Below are 26,317 nucleotides of genomic sequence, written 5' to 3' on the forward strand. Positions count from 1 at the left end.
CTCTCCTCTGTCTCTCACAGTCCCCCCCTCTCTCTTTCTCTCTCTCCCTCTCTCCCTCCAGGAGTGTTTTCCATGAAACAGGGCTGCGTGGGCAGGGTAGCAGAGTGGAGTCGGATCTCAGAGACAGAACAGAACCTCAGACGGGCGTGTTCCTTCTCAGAAACAGAACCACTCCTCCTCCACTGGGCTAGGGATTGAGGTCAGTCTTGAGTCCGGCTCCAGTACCATCTGGTCCCCATGGTTCCACTTTGCAAGAGCCAAACCGGAGAAGGAGGGAATTACTGTGGCCTGCATGCGATCATGTGCCTCCACTGTATCTGCTTGTTCTGCAACACTGACAATCTATTACAATGCATGGTTAATGTCAGGTGGACATGGGAAAATAGCTACACTGGTCCATACCTGTAGAGTATGATCACTGCTTTCCATAGACTAAGATATCCCCTGGAAACTAATATAAAAATATATCCCTAGTGACGTAAATGGATTCATTATGTCTTGTATCCTTTCTCTCCTTGTGTCTGTGGTTACACCATGCTAAGGGGAAATTGAGCTCATATTGAGTAAGAACGGTAGGCCTTACCACTGCCTGCTCGGAAATATTCAGTGGTCTACAGATAGACAGTGATTGGAATTCCGATTGGGTGAACCACAGACTTTAAAGGAAGTACTTTAATCACATGCTTTGACTGCTGTTTTGGATGCTGAACTAGGGGGGTTCTGAACAGTCCATGGGACACTGCACCATTGAGTGTCAACTATCTTTGAGGAAGTCCGTTTTCAGATCATTATACACAGTCTGATTCCACAAATCACAATGATTTTGTTTTATGGAAGCTATTTTCCACAGAAAGCTTAACATCCCTTTTAACTATTTTGAGCTAGGGGATTTTAGTCATTTTCAAATGTTCAAAATACTTCTAATTGATGGTTTGCAAATAATTGCACAAAATGACCTACCAAATAGCTTAATCAATCATCAAATTATCAAATAGTAGACCACATGTTTTTATGATGCTCGGAAGTCAGTGGAATCTTTGTGTCTTCTGACCACATCTCTCTGGCTGTACTTACACACGCAATTAGCAGGACATTACCGATTTAAGATTTGGGTAATGATCTCCTGGAAGTTCATTTTCAGCTCTGTTCTGTGCCGTAAACAGATGTAGGACTTCTCCTGAGCTCAGATGGAATTAAAGCCGCCAGCGTGGAACGTTCTTACGGAGGTCTTGGTCTTCACTCTTACCCTCTTCCCTTCCACACTCTCTCTGTTGCTCTCTCCTCCTCTCTCCTTTAGATTATGTTTCCTCTTTCAAGGTGAAGAATTATCAAATTGTCCAAATATTTCCAAATTGTTTTAAGAACGTTTAAGAACGTATCTTTAGAATGACCTGTGGACAAAACGACAAATTAAAAAGATCTAGGGTCCCCTCTTTTGGTTCTACACTGTTATTACACCGTCAAACATTCATGTATTGTCGAAATGGGTTACATCGCCACTGGTAAAAGGTGTATAAGACAAACCAAGTACACAAAACACCTTCTTCCACGTTTAATTCCACAATGGCATATTTAAGACGACACACAATACAAAGGCGGACATCAGATCAAAACTCGGGCCATGTGTTTGTTGATTTTTTGGGGGGGGAGTAAAATCAGTTATTTCCATATATTACAATACTGAACAGACATAACAGTTGTAATCCTTTTCAAAGAGCATGGATCCATGGCATACTTGACTCCAAACACACAGACATTGAGAATAGTGCATAGAAACACAAGCTGTCGAAAGCGTTTTTTATAGAAGTGAAGATGGGACGCGTATTCGACCGACATGTCATTTTAGGGACACTGTGAAGATATGTAGAAATGTGCGAATCCTTGTAAATAATTCAAATGTCTCTCACACTTCAAATTCCTCTCGACATGCAGACGGAATTAAATGAACCAACAAACAAACTACCATTTAGAAAGTGTGCAGTATTTGCCAGCAAATATCCACAAAACTAGGAAATGATTGTAGACTACTGGTGTATTTGGGAGCAAAAAGCATCAGGTAAATTATAGAGAATCAAGAGCTGTATCATATAGGGCGGCGCACAATTGGCCCAGCATTGTCTGGGTTCGGCCGGGGTAGGCCGTCATTGTAAATAACACTTTGTTCTTATCTGACTTGCCTAGTTAAATAAAGCTCAAACATTTTTTTTAACCATTTTTACATTTACAAAAAAAATAGAGGCAGACAGTGCATGTAATGACAAAAGCAAGAGACGTGTTTGTTTTGTTGTTGAAAAGGAGCAATCAAAAAAGCTTTGGCAATTCCCAGAGTCCAGTAGAGTACTGTAAGTGAAAATATCTCGTAAAATCCCATATCAATCGGACAAATACAGTGAGAGAGAAAGCAATGAATCTGTCAGGCCAACAATGAACCTGTCAGGCCAGCAATGAACTTGTCAGGCCAGCAATGAACTTGTCTTTTTATTATTCCTATGCAGCCATAACCTTGACATCAACCACCTAATGGAATGAGAGAATCATTGGAATGAATTATGTTGATATGAGCTTGTAAAATAAGCCATGCTGTAGCAACCATGGTGAAGTGAAATCCAATAGCTAAAAGAATAATGTCAACTACGGAAAGAGAGAAAGCAGATGAGACTTTATAGACGCCCAGAATAACATTTGATGAAAAGAGAGTCAAGGAATTAAAGAACTTTGACACAGTACTGTTCTTTTAGAACCCAACTTAGTAAAGCTTTGACAGACGTTATCTTTTTAAACCGAGTTAAAACCACACGACACAAACATTTAGACAGCCTGTAAAAAAAAATGTTAGCTAGGCCCGACATAAAATACATTATAATGCTTATATACAAACTGTTGCAAAACTGTACGATGGGCTCTGTTACTTGGTGACTGACATTGAATAAAACTCTGCTCATACAAACGTGTGCGGTACTTACCGGGATATAATCAGCAAGTAAATACCCTCTGAATATTAGCAGCGATCACTAATATATGTGATGACTTCAGTAAATATATAAGGGTAGGATTGGTCATGTAAATTGACTGTAGCTTCTCAAATTGTTGTCATAAACATTAAACCTTCCTGTCTTCAAAAGTCACCTCTACATATTTCATGCAGCTCAATTTAAACTGGGGCCTTATCGAAAAGTGGACATGCAAGTGTGAATCAAATTGATAAACTTGACGTTTGAGGTATGTTTTGCTGACAGTTTCATTTTGATCCTCTCTGAAACAGCTCAGAGAGAATATTTAATAACATGCAAAGGGTTGACCAGGATACAACATCAATCGCGGATCAATACATAGCAAATAGGAAACACTAGTGACTTTGTACCAAGTCCGTAGTATAGGCAGCAGCTGCACATGTAAACAACGCCATGGCGCCCATGTTTAGGGGGAAGGACGGAGGGGAGGACAGAGGGAGGGATGGAGGGAGGGATGGCTAACACTACCCCACGGTCCTATGGTCCAGCTTACACCAGTGTCTCTGGGAGTGTGTCTGCGTTTTCCGAGGACAGGAGTTGCCAGATCTGCCATCTGTCTCTCTGCCAGTCCTGCCACTCTTGGCTCATGGGTACCATGCTGTCCGTGGTGGGGGAGGCTGAGTTCTGTGGCACCATTGGCCTCCCACCCTGCAGGGGGTGCTGGTGAGGGGGTGCTGCGAGGGAGGGGGAGACAGGCTGGACTGGTTTAGAGGCAGAGGGGGAGAGCCTGGAGGACAAGCCGCCGTAAGGGGGAGGGGGAGGACCCGAGTGGGCAGAGTTAGGGCTGGGGTTAGCCTGGTGTCGAATGCCCTGGGGGAGGTTCTCTGCGCTGTTGGCTGCTGATTGGCTGTCAGGATACAGTAGGGGTGGGGTCACAGGGTTGAGGCTCAGCAGGAGGCGCGGCCGCCCCGCCTTGCTGTGAGGGCTGCTACAGACCCGTGTGACAGGGGGATGGGGCCTGCATTCGGCCACGCCCAGCGAGGTCTGCGTCCGTCGTACCACCTGCCTGGCATCGCCTTGGAGACAGTCAAGTCCTTCCTGGGAGCTGCGTGAGCTGCCCTCTGACATGTTGCTATGGGAACCTGGAGATACAGATGTCAATGGAAAAAGTCAGAAAATTAAGATAAGTAAAAGTCCAAAAATGTGATTGTTACATTTCAACAGCTTACCTGTATAAGGCTGGTCCATCAGCCCTGGTTTCAGAGTGGAATGCCAAGCTCCCCAGATATTAGCATGCTCCTCTGACGTATAGGACATAATGAACATGACCATGTTTAGGGACCATCATACCCATCATCATCATCGTCATTATTATCAAGATTATAATCATCATCACCTCCACCACCACAATCATCATCATCATCATTATCAATATTACAATCATCATCACCTTCACCACAATCATCATCATCATCGTCATCATTATCAATATTAGAATCATCATCACCTTCACCACAATCATCATCATCATCATTAAGATTATCATCATCACCTCTACCACAATCATCATCATCATCATCATTAAGATTATCATCACCGCCTCCCAGGTGGCGCAGTGGTCTAGGGCACTGCATCGCAGCGCTAGCTGTGCCACCAGAGACTCTGGCCGGCCGCGACTGAGAGGTCCGTGGGGCGACGCACAATTGGCCTAGCGTTGTCCCGGTTAGGGTATTTTTGGCCAGTAGGGATATCCTTGTCTCATCGCGCACCAGTGACTCCTGTGGCGGGCCGGGCGTAGTGCACGCTAACCAGGGTCGCCAGGTGCACGTTGTTTCCTCCGACACATTGGTGTGGCTGGCTTCCGGGTTGGATGCGCACTGTGTTAAGATTCAGTGCGGCTTGGTTGGGTTGTGTTTCAGAGGACGCATGACTTTCGACCTTCGTCTCTCCTGAGTCCGTACGGGAGTTGTAGCGATGAGACAAGATAGTAAATACTAATAATTGGATACTATGAAATTGGGGAGAAAAAGGGGGCACATTTTTTTTTTTAAATACAAAAAAAAAAGATCATGGTCATCATCATCATCATCATTGAGATAATCGTCATCATCATTAAGATAATCATCATCACCACAATAATTACCATCATCATCATCATCATCATTAAGGTGATAATTATCATCATCGTCATTAAGATAATCATCATCATCATTAAGACAATCATCATCATCATTAAGATAATCACCATCACCACAATCATTACCATCATCATCATTAAGGTAATCATTATCATCATCATCATTAAGATAATCATCATCATCATTAAGATAATCAGCATCATCATTAAGATAATCACCATCACCACAATCATTACCATCATCATCATTAAGGTAATCATTATCATCATCATCATTAAGATTATCATCATCATCACCTCCACCACAATCATCATCATCATTAAGATAATCATCATCATCATCATCATCACCTCCACCACAATCATCATCATCGTCATCATTAAGATTATCATCATCACCTTCACCACAATCATCATCGTCATCATCGTAATCATCATCATCATAATTATCACCACCATCACCACGATCATATCAACCACAGCTTAAGTAAGACTGGACAGTAGTCCCCTCACCTTTTGAGACCCAAGGATTGGACCCATGGGTGTCCCGTGTCCGTCCTGCCACCTGCCTCAACAGGGTGTATTGTTCTGACCCTGGGCTGGTCCCTTCCCCCTGGTGCTCAGACAGAATGGGGGAGTTGTTGTCATAGGGGGACAGCTCTCCACTGGAGACCTTGTTGGAGTCACTGGAGGAGCGCCTCTCGCTCAGGGAGAAAGGATCCTCCGATCGCAACACGTCTGGACTCCTGTGGAGTGGAAGGAGGGATTGATTAGGGAGAGAAAAGGATGGGTAGAGAGAATAAAAAGATATTGCCAAAGATGATGGGTTCTTCACTTTCTCTCAACAGACATGAACACCAGGCTAAGCAACTACTTTCGATGAGTACTCAAAATGTGTGACTGTGATATGTGCAGTGGAACCAATGTACTTACTGTGATGCCTTTCTCCTGAGCAGATAGTCTACCACATCAGGATCAGTCTCCAGTAAAGTCATTAGGACCTCATTCTGCAGGTCTGGGGGCACCTACACACAGACAACAGCATACATGACCAAACAAGTACAAAAAAACATGGTTTATGTATGTAATGAAACATGATAGAGCACTAGGGGGTGCTATTGACCAAGACAACCTCATGGTGAAAGCGAGTCAAACTTTTTCCATCTTCACGTTTGGTGATCACAAGCCAGTCAATACATGAACACATAGTATAACATTGAATACTATTAAATACCAGTCTACGGATCCATGTTTTGCCCGGGAAGGGCAACTTGGCGGCCCACGGACTACACCCTTTTGTTGGTCCGTGGACCAATTTCACACCAAAAACAAACAAACAAAAATATTTTTTGGGGGGGAGGGAAGAATAATAGAATACACAAGGTTACATTTAGAAACTTGGTTGTGCATCAGAATTCCCTCAATTAGCCCATTTCAGCATTAAAATATATATATATATATTTAGATTGGTAAGTTAGTCTAGCGGCCATCTAAACTTATCGTCAGTATGGTTGAATTACCGCCGGGTTGGGGCCCATTGATGATCAGTTATCATATTAAAAACTGCAAACATTTGCCTCCATCCTATGGCACAATATGTAGAATTGCGGGAAATGAGCTGTAAAACTGCACATTGTTTTCTCCGCCCCATGGCAAAATTATTAAAATTACACAAAATGAGTTATAAAATTGAAAAATCTTCTCTATGCTCCAAGGCAAAATATGCAGAATTGCAAGAAATTAACTTTAAAAATAAAATGTACGCCGACCCACGAGCCACTGTGGCCCCTCATAACGAGTTGGGATTTTTTTGTTGCCCCCAACAGTTGCCCATCCCTGATGTATAGTGTCTGGACAATGGGCAATCAAATACATGGGCAATAAAATAAGTGATTTGGCAATGAAGCACGACAGTCCAAACACATCCAACTCAAGAGCTACAAACATCTTTATTGGTTTACGTCAGGACCTTCAGCAAACAACCCAGCCCAGTCGAAAAACACGAGGGATAACATTTCAGGACCTAATGTAACCGATGTGAAATGGTTAGCTAGTTAGCGGTGGTGTGCGCTAATAGCATTTCAATCGGTGACGTCACTTGCGCTGAGACCTTGAACTAGTGGCTCCCCTTGCTCTGCAAGGGCCGCGGCTTTTGTGGAGCGATGGGTAACGATGCTTCGAGGGTGACTGTTGATGTGTGCAGAGGGTCCCTGGTTCGAGCCCGGGTAGGGGCTAGGGGATGGACTAAAGTTATACTGTTACATTAACAATACCTCTTTCAAGCGTCCCGCCACTACCCTGAATTACACGGTCTGAGCGGAGGGAAAAACAACCTCTGCAAAGTTCAAAGAATACGACTTCTGTTCAGGGAAATAGTGGTGGTGGTGTCAGAACAATCAGTGCAAGGGATTGGCCCATAAGTCTCTCTGGCACTGTCTCAAAAGCCAGGAATCTGTAGTGGTCTGGAACTGGGCCCTAAGGCCTTTAATCAGGTTCAGGATCAGCTCTAACAGCACTAACAAAGGCCCACAGAGCTTTGTTTTCATTCTATAAGACAGAACCATTGTCTGGTAAATCCTGGAGAATCTATAACTTAAACACAGGCTGCATCCCAAATGGCACTATTCCCTATGAGCCCTGGTCAAAAGTAGTGCACTATATAGTGTACAGGGTGCCATTTGGGATGCAGATATATGTTACTGAGTGGCACCGCTAACCCGGGACGAGGCGAGGGAGGGAGGGAGGGAAGGAGGAGGAGGGGGGTGGCAAGAAAGAAGACAGGCAGAGGTAATGGAAATGGTATGGCTGTATACAGACCTAGGACATAGAGAGTTCATCAAATGTGTCAGTGCTAAACCCATTTATTTGACGTGGTAACTACATAAACAGATTGAGTTTACACAATGTGGGTTATGTAGTTGTTGCAACTGCATCACTTCACCTGTGTACAGTGTATACAATGAACTCACAAGGGAGTCTTACTTACTGGCCAATCTAAAGTGATAATTCATTGTAGCTTGTTTGCTGGCTATTAGGAATACATTACTGTAATTACACAGTACCTGCCTGTCCAATTACCATATACGTGCAAGTTTGTATTATAAAGAGGGACTAAACAGGAGAATGGGTAGGATATCAACACACACACGCACACACACACACACACACACACACACACACACACACACACACACACACACACACACACACACACACACACACACACACACACACACACACACACACACACACACACACACACACACACACACACACACACACACACACACACCATGAAGAGGGAGTGAAAGTTTGCGATCATCCTCTGGAGGACAGCGATGACAGCGGTGCTCTCCTCTGCGCGGGCCGGACTCTGCACACTGAACTCCTTGTCTGAACTCTTCTGCTTGTGGAGCAGGTTGGGACCAAAGATGGTGGCCAGGTTCAGAGAGGTCATCTTGTTCCCCGTCACCTGGAGGAGATGAGGACATAGGAATAACAATAATGCCAGATGCTTAGCAAATGGTTTTATCTAAAGCCACTGAGTACAGTGAGTGCATACAGTTTTGTGTGTCCTGTATGTGATTCCTGCATAGCATGGAATCACATACAGCCACACTAGACTAGGCAAACATGTGCAATTGACTTGTCATTAACACAAAGAGATACACTTCATTATACTTCCTGATTTAAAAATAATAATTTGACCAGATATAATACCATATTGACCTCATGGAATACCATATTGACCTCATAGAATACCATATTGACCTCATAGAATATGATATTGACCTCATAGAATACCATATTGAGCTCATAGAATACCACATTGACCTCATAGAATACCATATTGACCTCATAGAATATGATATTGACCTCATAGAATATGATATTGACCTCATAGAACACCATATTGACATCATAGACTGCTATATTGACCTCATAGACTATAATAGACCTCATATACCACAATATTGACCTCATAGACTACTATATTGACTTCATAGACTATAATAGACCTCATAGACCACAATATTGACCTCATAGACTACTATATTGACCTCATAGACTACTATATTGACCTCATAGACTACAATATTGACCTCATAGACTACAATATTGACCTCATAGAATACTATATTGACTTCATTGAATACGATATTGAGTGCTTCAGGAAAATAACTAGCTAAACAGATTGGACAACTACCATGAAGAACACGCAACAATGGCTAAACTGAGACTTCACCACGATGTCACAGAACAGCTGCCCTCTGTATCCAACCCTCTGAATTAGCCTCGTCCCCTTGATCACATCAAGAGACCAAATCAGTCACTATGCATCAGAGGGACACAATGACATGACAGGAACCCGAGATTGCGAGAACTAGTCTCAGTGCGAGTTAGTAAGGGAGGAAGATATGCTGTTGAAGCTTGACGCCGGTTACACACCTATCCAATACTCTCAGATCTAGTTTATAGGGAGGTCTAGGGGTAGGGGCATGTGGTTGTTTTGGGAATCATGGGGAATGGTGGGGGTAATGGAAGGGGTCTTCGCCTCACCCCCTGTCCGTCTTTGTCCTGGCTGTCGTGGGCGTGGTTCGCCACGGTAGAGAGGAACTGCAGGAGGCGGTGCAGGGTGTCGCTGTTACAGGCTGGCAGCAGGTAAACCAGGAGCTGGGTGGCACTCCGCTGCTCCTTACAGTCCAACACTACAGAGGAGCAGGACAGGGGTCAGGGGTTAGAGGTTAGAGGTCAGGGTGTCGTTGTTACAGCCTGGCAGCAGGTAAACCAGGAGCTGGGTGGCAATCCACTGCTCCTCACGGTCCAGCACTACAGAGGAACAGGACAGGGGTCAGGGGTTAAAGGTTAGAAGTCAGGGTGTCGCTGTTACAGCCTGACAGCAGGTAAACCAGGAGCTGGGTGGCACTCTGCTGCTCCTCACAGTCCAGCACTATATAGGTACAGGACAGGGGTTAGATGTCAGAGGTTAGAGGTTAAGAGTGAGGATTCAGTCAAAATCATTTGAAATATGTCACACTCTCACATATATACACATAGGCAAATATACATACACATAGACATACAGTCGTTGCCAAAAGTTTTGAGAATGACACAAATATTAATTTTCACAAAGTTTGCTGCTTCAGTGTCTTTAGATATTTTGTCAGATGTTACTATGGAATACTGAAGTATAATTACAAGCATTTCATAAATGGCAAAGGTTTTTATTGACAATTACATGAAGTTGATGTAAAGAGTCAATATTTGCAGTGTTGACCCTTCTTTTTCAAGACCTCTGCAATCCGCCCTGGCATGCTGTCAATTAACTTCTGGGCCACATCCTGACTGATGGCAGCCCATTCTTGCATAATCAATGCTTGGAGTTTGTCAGAATTTGTGGGTTTTTGTTTGTCCACCCGCCTCTTGAGGATTGACCACAAGTTCTCAATTGGATTAAGGTCTGGGGAGTTTCCTGGACATGGACCAAAAATATTGATGTGTTGTTCCCCGAGCCACTTAGTTATCACTTTTGCCTTACGGCAAGGTGATCCATCATGCTGGAAAATGCATTTTTCGTCACCAAACTGTTCCTGGATGGTTGCTCTCGGAGGATTTGTTGGTACCATTCTTTATTCATGTCTGTGTTCTTAGGCAAAATTGTGAGTGACCTCACTACCTTGGCTGAGAAGCAACCCCACACATGAATGGTCTCAGGATGCTTTACTGTTGGCATGACACAGGACTGATGGTAGCTCTCACCTTGTATTCTCCGGACAAGCTTTTTTCCAGCTGCACCAAACAATCGGAAAGGGGATTCATCAGAGAAAATGACAAATTCCCATCATATAAACTGAGGCAGCAGACTTTGTGAAAATGAATATTTGTGTCATTCTCAAAACTTTTGGCTACGACTGTACATGTAGACAATGACATTCACATACACAACACTTGGCACAATGTATGCACGCTGGTAGGGTAAAGCCCAACCTTTACAGTGCATACAGCCTGTGTGTCATTGGCCCAAGTATACACTCTTAAGTGTGGGTTTAGTGCAAACTGAAGGTGTGTCCTACTAAAAGAGGCCAACGAAGGTGATTGGGCCTAGGGCAGAGACTGACTCTAATGCTGCACACAGAGGGTAGTATTCATAAGTAGTGAAGTTGATGTTTCCTCACACATGGTGTTTATGAAGGCAGTGTAGAGCTCCTTGGTGAGGAGAGGGTCAGGCATGTCTCTGAGGAACTCCTTGAGCAGCGCGGCCACGTCGTGGACACTGTGCTCCTCATCCAACTGGACGTCCACTCCCCGGTCAAACTCCTCCCTCAGCTAAGAGACAGAGTAAAACAGAACATGAGATATACCATGTAGTCCACATACTTTACTGTTTACAGCGACTACAGTTAGAATGTGAACTCAGAGAAACACTCAAACATATTCGCATCACACGCATGTGAACACATTCCACTCACGTTACGGGGACACACAGATATACACACACCAGGTGTGACCTTGGTGGTGAAAACATTCTCACAGGTAGTCCTGGTCCAACCTGTTCTGTTCCCATACTGTGTCAACCTGCTTACTCCGCAATCTGACCCCTAGCATTACTCAGGATTAAAATGGGTCCACTTAGTCCAGTAAGATAAGCATTATAAGCAAGTATTGTGTTTGATCAAGCATTATAGCGAAGTTTGATTATAGCTTGTGTTTTAGATAAAAACCTGGTTACAGATCTAAATGTTGGCAGGAAGTAGCCTAATCATATAGCTACTTCCTTAAAGTGAGAGATGGTTGAGATTTAAGTAACTTTGAAAATACGATCTGTTCGTGATGTCGATGATGTAGTCCGTTCTTTTTCAAGTCTGCAAACGGGGGATTACAGTGAGAAGTCATGTAGATTGTCTCACATGGTGACATTTTGATTCAACGCGCTGATAGCTTTGTAATTCCCTCAAACGGTGAGATGTTGAAAATAGAAATAAACTCCCCATCTCAGAACGGAAACAACACCATTTAAGACCGAGGCTGAAACTGGCTGGCACCAGTGCTTGTGTATTTGCTGACTTGAACGAAAGATTAGGATCTGCCATTGTGAGCGTTGCGAATGAGCTACGCATACAGAGAAGACGGAGAAGTCCAAACTCGGAGAACACAAGTCAGAAAACACTCACATTGTCCAAAAACAACACTTCAACGAATTGAGTTCTGTCATAATAACCAAAAGCAAACGTTCAACTGACATTAAAAAAAAGGAGGGAGAAAAATTAACGGCGAGCAAAAAATACTTAAAACTACACTATGACTATGAAGATATAGGCAGAACATACATGTCCATGTAATCTGATTAATTATGATATAAAAGGCGAACCTGATCCTAGATCAGCACTGTGATGGAAATTGAAGACAGGCCCTGGGATGGAAATTGAATACAGGCCCTGGGATGGAAATTGAATACAGGCCCTGGGATGGAAATGAATGCTACAAGCCCTGCTTGAATTACAATATGGCATTAAGGCTCGACTGCGTCCCTTTGTAGACTAGGGCCACGACTACAGAGGAGCCTGGCTCTTCAGCCGGGGCCAAGTTCATCCGCTCTGCTTCCTTTAATAAAAGTACGCTGAACTAATGCTAAGTGGGTGTGCATTCTCCGAAGCAGCAGTAATATCAAAACCAATGCATGAATATGAATATATTGTGTCAATATATCAGAATTTGAATAGCTTCTATCTATATACATTAATTTCAACAGCTTCTATCTATATCACGGTATACAGAAATATAATGTAATTAGCATTGGTCCCTGTTAAAAAAATAATAATAAGGACTTATAAAACCATATTGTCAACCAGAACCAGTCAATTAATAAAATGTGTAATTCATTTCAATCGATGCTTCAACTGAGTTATCGATACAAAATCCTCTATTAATAAGATGGATTAAGTTATAAGGGGTCGCCGACCTCTCGCTGTGGGCTGTAAACAACAGCTTTGTGCAGCAACGTGTGAGAGGTATCAAAAAGTTCCTCTCCCAGGTTCTCACCTGCCTCACTCTCTTCTTGGAGCTCCCCACTCGGAATATCCCCACCGTCTGAAGACCTGTCGGAAGAAACAGCGGAGGACATAAGTGAGCGTCATCCTCCACTGGTCAAAGAGACACTCAAGCCGAATAATCATAGATGGAAGAGACGTAAAGACGCAGCCGCCATACGCCTCCTTTGGGCAGTGCAGGGCAGGGTAAAGATGTGGGGCTGGTTGGGCAGTGCAGGGCGGGGTAAAGATGTGGGGCTGGTTGGGCAGTGCAGGGTGGGGTAAAGATGTGGGGCTGGTTGGGCAGTGCAGGGCGGGGTAAAGATGTGGGGCTGGTTGGGCAGTGCAGGGTGGGGTAAAGATGTGGGGCTGGTTGGGCAGTGCAGGGCGGGGTAAAGATGTGGGGCTGGTTGGGCAGTGCAGGGCGGGGTAAAGATGTGGGGCTGGTTGGGCAGTGCAGGGCGGGGTAAAGATGTGGGGCTGGTTGGGCAGTGCAGGGCGGGATAAAGATGTGGGGCTGGTTGGGCAGTGCAGGGCGGGGTAAAGATGTGGGGCTGGTTGGGCAGTGCAGGGTGGGGTAAAGATGTGGGGCTGGTTGGGCAGTGCAGGGCGGGGTAACAATGTGGGGCTGGTTGGGCAGTGCAGGGTGGGGTAAAGATGTGGGGCTGGTTGGGCAGTGCAGGGTGGGGTAAAGATGTGGGGCTGGTTGGGCAGTGCAGGGCGGGTAAAGATGTGGGGCTGGTTGGGCAGTGCAGGGCGGGGTAAAGATGTGGGGCTGGTTGGGCAGTGCAGGGCGGGGTAAAGATGTGGGGCTGGTTGGGCAGTGCAGGGCGGGGTAAAGATGTGGGGCTGGTTGGGCAGTGCAGGGCGGGTAAAGATGTGGGGCTGGTTGGGCAGTGCAGGGCGGGATAAAGATGTGGGGCTGGTTGGGCAGTGCAGGGCGGGGTAAAGATGTGGGGCTGGTTGGGCAGTGCAGGGCGGGGTAAAGATGTGGGGCTGGTTGGGCAGTGCAGGGCGGGGTAAAGATGTGGGGCTGGTTGGGCAGTGCAGGGTGGGGTAAAGATGTGGGGCTGGTTGGGCAGTGCAGGGCGGGGTAAAGATGTGGGGCTGGTTGGGCAGTGCAGGGTGGGGTAAAGATGTGGGGCTGGTTGGGCAGTGCAGGGTGGGGTAAAGATGTGGGGCTGGTTGGGCAGTGCAGGGCGGGGTAAAGATGTGGGGCTGGTTGGGCAGTGCAGGGCGGGGTAAAGATGTGGGGCTGGTTGGGCAGTGCAGGGCGGGGTAAAGATGTGGGGCTGGTTGGGCAGTGCAGGGCGGGGTAAAGATGTGGGGCTGGTTGGGCAGTGCAGGGCGGGGTAAAGATGTGGGGCTGGTTGGGCAGTGCAGGGCGGGGTAAAGATGTGGGGCTGGTTGGGCAGTGCAGGGCGGGGTAAAGATGTGGGGCTGGTTGGGCAGTGCAGGGTGGGGTAAAGATGTGGGGCTGGTTGGGCAGTGCAGGGCGGGGTAAAGATGTGGGGCTGGTTGGGCAGTGCAGGGCGGGGTAAAGATGTGGGGCTGGTTGGGCAGTGCAGGGTGGGGTAAAGATGTGGGGCTGGTTGGGCAGTGCAGGGCGGGGTAAAGATGTGGGGCTGGTTGGGCAGTGCAGGGCGGGGTAAAGATGTGGGGCTGGTTGGGCAGTGCAGGGCGGGGTAAAGATGTGGGGCTGGTTGGGCAGTGCAGGGCGGGGTAAAGATGTGGGGCTGGTTGGGCAGTGCAGGGCGGGGTAAAGATGTGGGGCTGGTTGGGCAGTGCAGGGCGGGGTAAAGATGTGGGGCTGGTTGGGCAGTGCAGGGTGGGGTAAAGATGTGGGGCTGGTTGGGCAGTGCAGGGCGGGGTAAAGATGTGGGGCTCGAATCAGATCAGGTGAGTGATCCCTGATTAAGACGAGGATTTTGACCACAGGAATAGAGCCGTGTCCAACACATAGGAAACGTTTTGAAACAGGGATGTGCTACCTGCGCTCGTTTTCGTTTTCCGTTGCAAAACCTTTTGCTACATTGTGCCCTACTGAACAGGCCCCAGGTGTGATCAGTGAGAGGGGCTGTATTCATTCGTACCATACTTCTCCAGGTGCTGGCAGCAGCTGTCCACCAGGCGAGGCACCTGTCTGTAGATAGGGTTGAGGCTCAGCCTCTTGTCCCGGTGCTTCTCCTTCTTGCTGGGTGCTTCAGGGGGCAGGGACAGCTGCAGCGCCTCCAACAGGCGGGATTGGTTATCATCCAGGTCTGTGATGGAGTCCACCGACATGCCCCCCTGCAGACCACAATGAGAACATTATCAAGCTGACGTCTACTTGAGGTCACAGACACACACACATCCTTCTGTTCACCTGATTTAGAATTCCTCACAATCAAATGTAGACCGCATTATCTACCAAGAGAATTCTCTTCGATTATAATCACAGCCATATATATCCCCCCCCAAGCAGACACATCGATGGCTCTGAACGAACTTTATTTAACTCTTTGCAAACTGGAAACCATTTATCCGGAGGCTGCATTCATTGTAGCTGGGGATTTTAACAAAGCTAATCTGAAAACAAGACTCCCTAAATTTTATCAGCATATCGATTGCGCAACCAGGGGTGGAAAAACCTTGGATCATTGTTACTCTAACTTCCGCGAAGCCCTGCCCCGCCCCCCTTTCGGGAAAAGCTGACCACGACTCCATTTTGTTGATCCCTGCCTACAGACAGAAACTTAAAAAAGAGGCTCCCACGCTGAGGTCTGTCCAACGCTGGTCCGACCAAGCTGACTCCACACTCCAAGACTGCTTCCATCACGTGGACTGGGACATGTTTCGTATTGCGTCAGATAAAAAATATTGACGAATACGCTGATTCGGTGTGCGAGTTCATTAGAACGTGCGTTGAAGATGTCGTTCCCATAGCAACGATAAAAACATTCCCTAACCAGAAACCGTGGATTGATGGCAGGATTCGCGTGAAACTGAAAGCGCGAACCACTGCTTTTAATCAGGGCAAGGTGTCTGGCAACATGACCGAATACAAACAGTGCAGCTATTCCCTCCGCAAGGCTATTAAACAAGCTAAGCGTCAGTACAGAGACAAAGTAGAATCTCAATTCAACGGCTCAGACACAAGAGGCATGTGGCAGGGTCTACAGTCAATCACAGACTACAAGAAGAAACCCAGCCCAGTCACGGACCAGGATGTCTTGCTCCCAGGCAGACTAAATAACTTGTTTGCCCACTTTGAGGACAATACAGTGCCACTGACACGGCCTGCAACGAAAACATGCGGTCTCTCCTTCACTGCAGCCGAGGTGAGTAAGACATTTAAACGTGTTAACCCTCGCAAGGCTGCAGGCCCAGACGGCATCCCCAGCCTCGCCCTCAGAGCATGCGCAGAACAGCTGGCCGGTGTGTTTACGGACATATTCAATCAATCCCTATACCAGTCTGCTGTTCCCACATGCTTCAAGAGGGCCACCATTGTTCCTGTTCCCAAGAAAGCTAAGGTAACTGAGCTAAACGACTACCGCCCCGTAGCACTCACTTCCGTCATCATGAAGTGCTTTGAGAGACTAGTCAAGGACCATATCACCTCCACCCTACCTGACACCCTAGACCCACTCCAATTTGCTTACCGCCCAAATAGGTCCACAGACGATGCAATCTCAACCACACTGCACACTGCCCTAACCCACCTGGACAAGAGGAATACCTATGTGAGAATGCTGTTCATCGACTACAGCCACTTTAATAATGGGAATTGATGGGAAATGATGTAAATATATCACTAGCCACTTTAAACAATGCTACCTTATATAATGTTACTTACCCTACATTATTCATCTCATATGCATACGTATATACTGTACTCTATATCATCGACTGCATCCTTATGTAATACATGTATCACTAACCACTTTAACTATGCCACTTTGTTTACTTTGTCTACATACTCATCTCATATGTATATACTGTACTCGATACCATCTACTGTATGCTGCCCTGTACCATCACTCATTCATATATCCTTATGTACATATTCTTTATCCCCTTACACTGTGTATAAGACAGTAGTTTTGGAATTCTTAGTTAGATTACTTGTTGGTTATCACTGCATTGTCGGAACTAAAAGCACAAGCATTTCGCTACACTCGCACTAACATCTGCTAACCATGTGTATGTGACAAATAAAATTTGATTTGATTTTGATTTGACACACACACACACTCACACGGCGATGGAGTGTGTGTATGGAGTTGGTACAGTAGGCGTGTGGGGGGAGACCCTCACCCTCCTGCGTGCCCGCGGGGCAGCCTCGGGCGTATTGGGCGACGTGGACTCGTTAGCTGTCTCCGAGGTGGAGCTGAGGGAGGAGTTACTGCTGGACAGCTCCTTATTGGTGGACCTCTTGGTGGCAAACTGCAGGATGGACGACACCAGGTCCGACGGGTCCTTATGCTCCTCCCTGTGAGGAGGGTCCTGACGCAGGCTATCCTGGCGCTGCCTCTGGGTCCGGTCGTTGGCGATCACCTGGGACAGGGCCATACCGAAGGCCTGGGGTATGCATTCTGGAAGGGGAGGGGAGGGGAGGGAGAGGAATGTAAATACCATATTCTTAGCAGAGAGAGAGAGAGAGAGAGACAGAGAGACAGACAGACAGGCAGACAGGCAGACAGGCAGACAGGCAGAGGACGACAGAGAGAGAGACAGAGAGAGAGACAGAGACAGATAGAAACAGAGGGAGCGAGAGAGACCGAGGGATAGAGAGAGACCGAGGGAGAGAGAGAGGGAGAAAGCGAGAGAGAGAGAGCGAGAGGGAGAGATCGAGAGAGAGAGCCCGAGGGAGAGAGAGGGAGAAAGCGATAGAGAGAGCGAGAGGGAGAGATCGAGAGAGAGAGAGCGGGAGAGAGAGAGAGAGCGGGAGAGAAAGAGAGAGAGAGAGAGAGAGAGAGAGAGAGAGAGAGAGAGAGAGAGAGAGTGTGGTTGTGTATGCATGAAAGATGTGTGTGCTCCTCCATGTGAATGTGTTGTGAACGATAGAGATCTTAGATCATAGATTATGATTGTTACTGTATTGATATTTGGACGCAGGTGTTGTTGCGCACGTATCCACATATTCGACGACATCATATTTACTTTGAGGCATTGGTAGGCCCGCGAGAGAAAAAGGAGACATTCTTCACGTGTGCTATAATAGTATAAAAATAAAAAAAACATAACAAATGATGTTTTAAAGGTTTACTGATTCAGCGCCAAATCCTAACTGGAGAAGTGCGTGTGTAGCTCAGACGTTTGTGTTATTCATGCATTGATGTCAATGGGAGCTTGGCACGGAAATTCAAGTTACATACTTGGATCTCCAGTGAGGAAGTCAGCCACCACTGTCTACCCAGCTTCTAGCGGACTAATGAAAAACAACAGTGGACTAATGAAAAAAATACCAAAATATATTTTTGGGGTGGTATTTTCCTTTAACAGGATGTATCAATTCCCCTAACAGACACAGGTCCCTGACAGTACGCTCTTAGAAACAAAAGTACAATCTAGAACCTGAAAGGGTTGTTCAGCTGTCCCCATAGGACTACCATTTGAAGAACCCTTTTTGGTTACAGGTAGAATCTGCATTTTAGTCTAAATGTTGTTATTGACATAGCCTTGTTCTGGTCAATGTTCTCTACCTACAGTATATAGCAGTCTAAATATCCCAATTCCTGATTAGTTCAAAAGAATATAAGACACAAATTGCTGACACAAATTAGGCTTTGGAACTTTAAAGCCAATTATCTCAGAATCCTCTTTTTGCAGATAGAACCTTATAGTCCCAAGCTCTCGATATATAAAAACAATATTACAATAATGTATTGTTAAAATGGTGACCAAGAGACAATGCAAGAGACATGACCGACATGTATGAGACAGAGTGATAGAGAGGAAGGGAAGGAAGACAAGGGAGAAAAAGAAAGAAATTCATTTCACACAATGGAAAGAAAACGGGATTCATGGAAATTCAATTCACACAATGGAAAGAGAAGGGATTCATGGAAATTCAATTCACACAATGGAAAGAGAAGGGATTCATGGAAATTCAATTCACACAATGGAAAGAGAAGGGATTCATGGAAATTCAATTCACACAATGGAAAGAAAACGGGATTCATGGAAATTCAATTCACACAATGGAAAGAAAACGGGATTCATGGAAATTCAATTCACACAATGGAAAGAGAAGGGATTCATGGAAATTCAATTCACACAATGGAAAGAGAAGGGATTCATGGAAATTCAATTCACACAATGGAAAGAGAAGGGATTAAGCTAAAAATAGCTGTTTACAGACTTGGTTTATCGCAGCTCAGGATTATCAACGTGAAACAAATCTCCAATGAAACATTTCAAGATACCATCAGTTTTTCGATGAACACGGCGAAAAGAGATTACTGCACATGCTACGAATAAAACAGATGAAACTAAATCTCATAAAACTTCTCACCCAGCCTACATTTTCCAATGAATAAGTCAACAAGGAACCATTTCTTAACAGTAAGTCCGTTTAAGACTTCCCTTCATGTAAGCCCACCACATTAGCCAGGTGGTCTTTGATTCCAGTGAACAATAAAGTCCTGCTTACAAGTCATTTTTAGAACAGGCTCATGGCAGTCTCGTAAATTCAATTAACAGTGTCTGTGTGAGCTGGCACTACTCTAGGCCTGTTCTGACTCTCTGTCTAGGAGAGAAACTAAACTATTTTAGTGTGCCCACTCAAAATGAGCACACTAAAATCAACTACAGTCACAACCTTTAGAGCAAGTGTGTCTCCAAACCGGAACCGAGAGAGATACAGACTACAGTAAATGTTAAGTCATTAGGTTCAATGTGGAAACCGTTGTTCACATTGGATGACAATATATCTTCCGGTCCACAACAAACCCAAGGTCCACCCAATCACAAGCCAAAGGCATCACCCAGACAGATGTCTGCTTCAGTCCCGGAACACATTCTGTTGTTGCAGTGCAGTGTTAGAAGGCTACATTATAAGCAGGTCCCTCTCAGGAGTGAGTTTGATGCAGTGTGTACCCTACTGTAAGTTCATTTACTATGGTTGTCTGAACAGCTGAGAGAGAGGCTGCTCCAGAGGCCAGTATGGCATCACGTCAACCCCTATGGACCACTGCACATGCCACATCATCACACATGTCCCGCTCTGGTGACAGATTGAGCCAGAGCTTTGAGACAACACATGACAGCTGGGATAGAGAGAGTGGGGTGGAAAGAGCGGGAGGGACGGAGGCAGGGAAGCAGGGAGAGAGAGAGGGAAAGAGGGGAGGGAGAGAGGGAGATGGAGGGAAGCAGGGAGAGAGGGAAAGAGGGGAGGGAGAGAGGGAGATGGAGGGAAGCAGGGAGAGAGAGAGAGGGAGAAAGAGGGATGGAAGCAGGGAGAGACAGAAAGAGGGAGAGAGGGAGGTGAGAGGGGGAGGGAGAGAGAGAGGGGGGAGAGAGGGGGAGGGAGAGAGAGGTATGGAGAGAGAGGGGGAGGGAGAGAGAGAGGTATGGAGGGAAGCAGGGAGGGAGAAGGAGAGTCATCATGTACTAAAAAAACACATATGCTAGGTGACACAGTCCACTCTCTCTACAACCACAAACTTTGAGAATGTTCACTTAAACACACACACACTTATGCACGCGCACACACATACATACACACACACACACACACCTTATTGACACAGCATTTGGCAGCCTGCATGTTCACAGCTACTATGTTTCTAACCCAGTACCTCAGGGGAATGTTTCATCGACCGCTGATCTCTCACGCAATGAGTTTACATGACATGAGAAACTGAGAATGGGACTGCTGCTGTGATTAATTATTTACATACAGTACCAGTCAAAAGTTTAGACATACCTACTCATTCAAGGGTTATTCCTTTTCTCTTTTTTTCTACATTGTAGAAAAATATTGAAGACATCAAAACTATGAAATAATACATGTGGAATCATATAGTAAACAAAAAAGTGTTAAACAAATCAAAGTAGCCACCCTTTGCCTTGATGAAATCTTTACACACTCTTAGCATTCTCTCAACAAGCTTAATGAGGTAGTCACCTGGAATGCATTTCAATTAACAGGTGTGCCTTGTTAAAAGTCCATTTGTGGAATTTCATTCCTTCTTAATGCGTTTGAGCCAATCAGTTTTGTTGAAACAAGATAGGGGTGGTATACAGAAGATAAGCCTATTTGGTAAAAAACCAAGTCCATATTGTGGCACGAACAGCTCAAATAAGCAAAGAGAAACAACAGTCCATCATTACAATAAGACATGAAGGTCAGTCAATCTGGAAAATGTCAAGAACTTCGAAAGTTTCTGCAAGTGCAGTGGCAAAAACCATCAACCGCTATGATGAAACTGGCTCTCGTGAGGACCGCCACAGGAAAGGAAGACCCAATTTCTGAGGCTGGTAACTCTAATGAACTTATCCTCTGCTGCAGAGCTCTGCTGCAGAGCTTCACAGAGTTCAAGGAACAGACACATCTCAACATTAACTGTTCAGAGGAGACTGCATGAATCAGGCATTCATGGTTGAATTTCTGCAAAGAAACCACTACTAAAGGACACCGATAAGAAGAAGAAACTTGCTTGGGCCAAGAAACACGAGCAATGGACATTAGACCGGTGGAAATCTATCCTTTGGTCTGATGAGTCCAAATTTCAGATTTTTTGTTCCAACTGCCATGTCTTTGTCAGACACAGAGTAAGTGAACAGATGATTTACGCATGTGTAATTCCCACCATGAAGCATGGAGGAGGAGGTGTGATGGTGCTTTGCTGGTGACACTGTCAGTGATTTATTTAGAATTCAAGGCACACTTAACTAGCATGGCTACCACATAATTCTGCAGCGATACGCCATCCCATCTGGTTTGCGCTTAGTGGGACTATCATTTGTTTAGGCTGTGTAAGGGCTATTTGACCAAGAAGGAGAGAAGGAAGAGTGATGGAGTCTTGCATCTGATGACCTGTCCTTCACAATCAGCCGACCTCAACCCAATTGAGATGGTTTGGGATGAGTTGGACCGTAGAGTTAAGGAAAAGCAGCCGGCAAGTGCTCAGCATATGTGGGAACTCCTTCAAGACTGTTGTAAAAGCATTCCAGGTGAAGCTGGTTGAGAGAAATCCAAGAGTGTGAAAAGCTGTCATCAAGGCAAAGGGTGGCTCCTTTCAAGCATTTCAAATATTAAATATATTTTGATTTTTTAACACTTTTTTGGTTACTACATGATTCCATGTGTTATTTCATAGTTTTGATGCCTTCACTACTATTCTACAATGTAGAAAATAGTAAAAATAAAGAAAAACCCTTGAATGAGTAGGTGTATCCAAACTTTGGACTGGTACGTTATACCTCCATCTCTATTGGAGAGCTACCTTCCATCAGATCTGTAGTCAGCACGTTGCCAAATATGCCGTCTGTGATGCAAGCACAGTGGCTGTATTTCAGCCCAGTCCCCTTAGAAGGAGTTGCTCCACTTTGCTAAATATATCCCTGCTCCTCCCCTAGTAAATATGTATATGTTTCATAGCCACTCTGCTATTCACCTGGGCCTAGGGCTACACTTTAAAAAAAGGTGCTATCTAGAACCTTAGAGGGTTATTTAGCTGTCCCCATAGGAGAACCCTTTGAAGAACAATTTTTGGTTCCAGGTAAAAGCCTTTTGGGTTCCATGTAGTACTCTTTCCACAGACGGTTCTAAATGGAACCCAAAAGGGTTCTACCAGGAACCAAAAAGGGTTCTACTAAGGGAACAGCCGAAGAACCCTTTTTAAACCCTTTCTTCTAAGAGTGTAGGGCTGTGGACTGACAAGTTTCTGTTCCTTCTGGAAACTAAATGTTCAGGACTGGGAAAACGTCTTCAGAAATGTGACAGCGTAAAAAGAAAAAATTCAAACAAGAGCGCTCCCCTTAACCCCTGGTTCTAGTTTGCATCTGAAAATACACCCAATCCTTATCTTTCCAATATTTCCACTATCCTTATGCCTCCCGAGACCCTTTTGAAGCACCAATAGTAAAGGGACTGCTTTCAATGTCTGCCTTGTTAAACAGTGTTAATCGTATTACCAAGGAGGACACTGCTTGCATAGCCTACAGATCTGTTATATTCATTTGACCAATTTGTCACAGCAGGAAAATGTACAGTACAAAGCACTTAGTCTTTCCATAAAATACCATGCTGAGAGCTTTGCACTAGTTACCACAGCTACAAAGTCATTTGGCTATATAAATCAAATAAAAAAAATTTAATTACTTTTGGTTCATTTAAAGTTAGGGTTAGGCATAAGGTTAGCAGTGTGGTTAAGGTTAGGGTTAAGTTTAAAATACAATTTTAACAAGAGAAACTGAAGAAATGGGCAGGCTTTATGACTTTGTGGATGTGGTAACTAGTGACAACCATGTTGAAGGCTTCACATCAATGTACCTTTATCTTTGTTTTTCTCCTTCGCCAAAGAGTCCAACTTCCTCCTCAACGACTTCTTCCTTTTCTGTCCATCTGAGAGAAAAAAAGAAAGAAAATCATGATAAAAAGTGTCAGTTATCTGTACACACTGATAACAATCCACACAATGACAATGATCAAGCCAGTGGCTTCAAAGAGCATTGGTTATCAAAACACTGCAGCGATAAAGATGACAAATGAGTGTCTCCAGCCTCTGATCCAGTAAATTTCATCAATAGTAAAACCAAATGCATGCTTTTCAACTGTTCGCTGCCCGCATCCGCCCCCCCCGACTAGCATCACCACCCTGGATGGTTCCAACCTAGAATATGTGGACAACTATAAATACCTAGGTGTCTGGCTAGACTGTAAACTCTCCTTCCAGACTCATATTAAACATCTCCAATCAAAAATCAAATCTAGAATCGGCTTCCTATTTCGCAACAAAGCCTCCTTCACTCACGCTGCGAAATGTACCCTAGTAAAACTGACCATCCTACCGATCTGCGACTTCGGCGATGTCATCTACAAAATAGCTTCCAACACTCTACTCAGCAAACCGGATGCAGTCTATCACAGTGCCATCCGTTTTGTTAGCAAATCACCTTATACAACCCACCACTGCGACCTGTATGCTCTAGTCGGCTGGCCCTCGCTACATATTCATCGCCAGACCCACTGGCTCCAGGTCATCTATAAATCTATGCTAGGTAAAGCTCCGCCTTATCTCAGTACACTGGTCACGATAACAACACCCACCCGTAGCACACATTCCAGCAGGTATATCTCACTGATCATCCCCAAAGCCAACACCTCATTTGGCCGCCTTTCCTTTCAGTTCTCTGCTGTCAGTGACTGGAACGAATTGCAAAAATCGCTGAAGTTGGAGACTTTTATTTCCCCCACCAACAGATCAACTATCTGAGCAGCTAACTGCAGCTGTACATAGTCCATCTGTAAATAGCCCACACAATCTACCTACCTCATCCCCATACTATTTTTATTTTATTTACTTGTCTACTCTTTTGCACACAAGTATCTCTACTTGCACATCATCATCTGCTCGTGTATCACTCCAGTGATAATCTATTAAATTGTAATTATTTGCTCCTATGGCCTATTTATTGCCTACCTCCTCATGCCTTTTGCACACACTGTATATAGACTTTCTTTTTTTCTACTGTGTCATTGACTTGTTTATTGTGTTATTGGCTTGTTTATTGTTTACTCCATGTGTAACTCTGTGTTGTTGTCTGTGTCACACTGCTTTGCTTTTTCTTGGCCAGGTCACAGTTGAAAATGAGAACTTGTTCTCAACTAGCCTACCTGGTTAAATAAAGGTGACATTTAAACATTTTAAACATTTAAAAAGTAGAGGATCAAGAGGAAAGAAACATAGGACATTGTCATTTCCTCTTGATCCTCAGGCTTTCCTGTGAAGAGGGATTATTAAGGAATCAGCCAATCAGCATTCAGGGCTCGAACCATCCACTTTATAATAAGGAATCAGGTCACCTGAGCTCAATCCTGGAAGTGAAACTTAACACTGAGAAAAGTAGAGAATGAGCACCTTCAATGTAAAATGTATTTTATAGCATATTATTCTACTATTATATCAAGGTTACAGCACACTACTTCACAAGATTAGATATCACCAGCAGATGGACGATATGGATAATTTCACATCATGCTTGGAATTAGTGTGGATCCAAATATGAATTTCAATCTGAAAACGACTGAATCATTATGAGGAAGGGAAAGAAGTGTTTTGTCAGCTGTCAACAAGATCTATGACTCCTAGCAAGATCTTTGATTAATGCACAGGAAACCTCTGGCAGCTTGGACCAAGGGTTGGAACTCTTATTGAGGAAATACCTCAAAACTCTGTCTATAGCCAGAGCACCTCTAATCAAACAGTCGATGAATCTGTCTTCAAAACAGTCAGGATGTTATTAACTGGGCACACACTGATTGAATCAATGTTGCTTCCACGTCATTTCAATGAAATTACATTGAACCAATGTGGAATAGATGTTAAATTGATGTCTATGCCCAGTGGGTATGCTCTTTTATGATTGGTTTAAAATCTTAACAAGGATGTTTTTTTCCCCCATTGGCTCAGTCAAATCCCACTGTCCGTGGAACAGGTATATATATATACTGTATATATATTTATTTTTTCACCTTTATTTAACCAGGTAGGCAAGTTGAGAACAAGTTCTCATTAGCAACTGCGACCTGGCCAAGATAAATGGAATAAGCAAACATACGATCAATAATACAGTAGAAAAGTCTATTTACAGCATGTGCAAATGAGTTAGGATAAGGGAGGTAGTAAGGCAATAAATAGGCTATGGTGGCGAAGTAATTACAATGGAGCAATTAAACACTGGAATGGTAGACTGTGCAGAAGATGAATGTGCAAGTAGAGATACTTGGGTGCAAAGGAGCAAGATAAATAAATAAATAAATACAGTATGGGGATGAGGTAGATTGGATGGGCTATTTACAGATTGGCTATGTACAGGTGCAGTGATCTGTGAGCTGCTCTGACAGCTGGTGCTTAAAGCTAGTGAGGGAGGTAAGAGTCTCCAGAATCAGTGATTTTTGCAGTTTGTTCCAATCATTGGCAGCAGAGAACTGGAAGGAAAGGCGGCCAAAGGTAGAATTGGCTTTTGGTGGTGACCAGTGAGAGATACCT

The 26,317-nt window shown here is 44.7% G+C and overlaps 1 protein-coding gene across 3 annotated transcripts in view; it reads right to left on the reverse strand.

Annotated features, from left to right (window-relative positions):
* Positions 1-1,537: 1,537 nt before the first annotated feature.
* LOC118372276 (rho GTPase-activating protein 6-like) overlaps positions 1,538-26,317 on the reverse strand; it is an 83,102-nt gene continuing 58,322 nt past the window's right edge. For 2 of the 3 annotated variants that reach the window (XM_052499242.1, XM_052499244.1), the window contains exons 3-13: positions 23,599-23,670; positions 17,415-17,692; positions 15,209-15,404; positions 13,129-13,184; positions 11,265-11,415; positions 9,649-9,797; positions 8,381-8,560; positions 6,022-6,113; positions 5,602-5,834; positions 4,181-4,252; positions 1,538-4,093 (exon numbers count right to left, since the gene is read on the reverse strand). In XM_052499242.1, coding sequence (XP_052355202.1) covers positions 3,501-4,093; positions 4,181-4,252; positions 5,602-5,834; positions 6,022-6,113; positions 8,381-8,560; positions 9,649-9,797; positions 11,265-11,415; positions 13,129-13,184; positions 15,209-15,404; positions 17,415-17,692; positions 23,599-23,670 — 2,072 coding nt within the window. In that variant the 3' untranslated portion in view covers positions 1,538-3,500. The remainder of the gene's footprint in view (positions 4,094-4,180; positions 4,253-5,601; positions 5,835-6,021; positions 6,114-8,380; positions 8,561-9,648; positions 9,798-11,264; positions 11,416-13,128; positions 13,185-15,208; positions 15,405-17,414; positions 17,693-23,598; positions 23,671-26,317) is intronic. The other variant, XM_052499243.1, reaches the window with a different exon arrangement.

The sequence above is a fragment of the Oncorhynchus keta genome, chromosome 37, assembly GCF_023373465.1.
Source record: "Oncorhynchus keta strain PuntledgeMale-10-30-2019 chromosome 37, Oket_V2, whole genome shotgun sequence".
NCBI classification, from domain to species: Eukaryota; Metazoa; Chordata; class Actinopteri; order Salmoniformes; family Salmonidae; genus Oncorhynchus; species Oncorhynchus keta.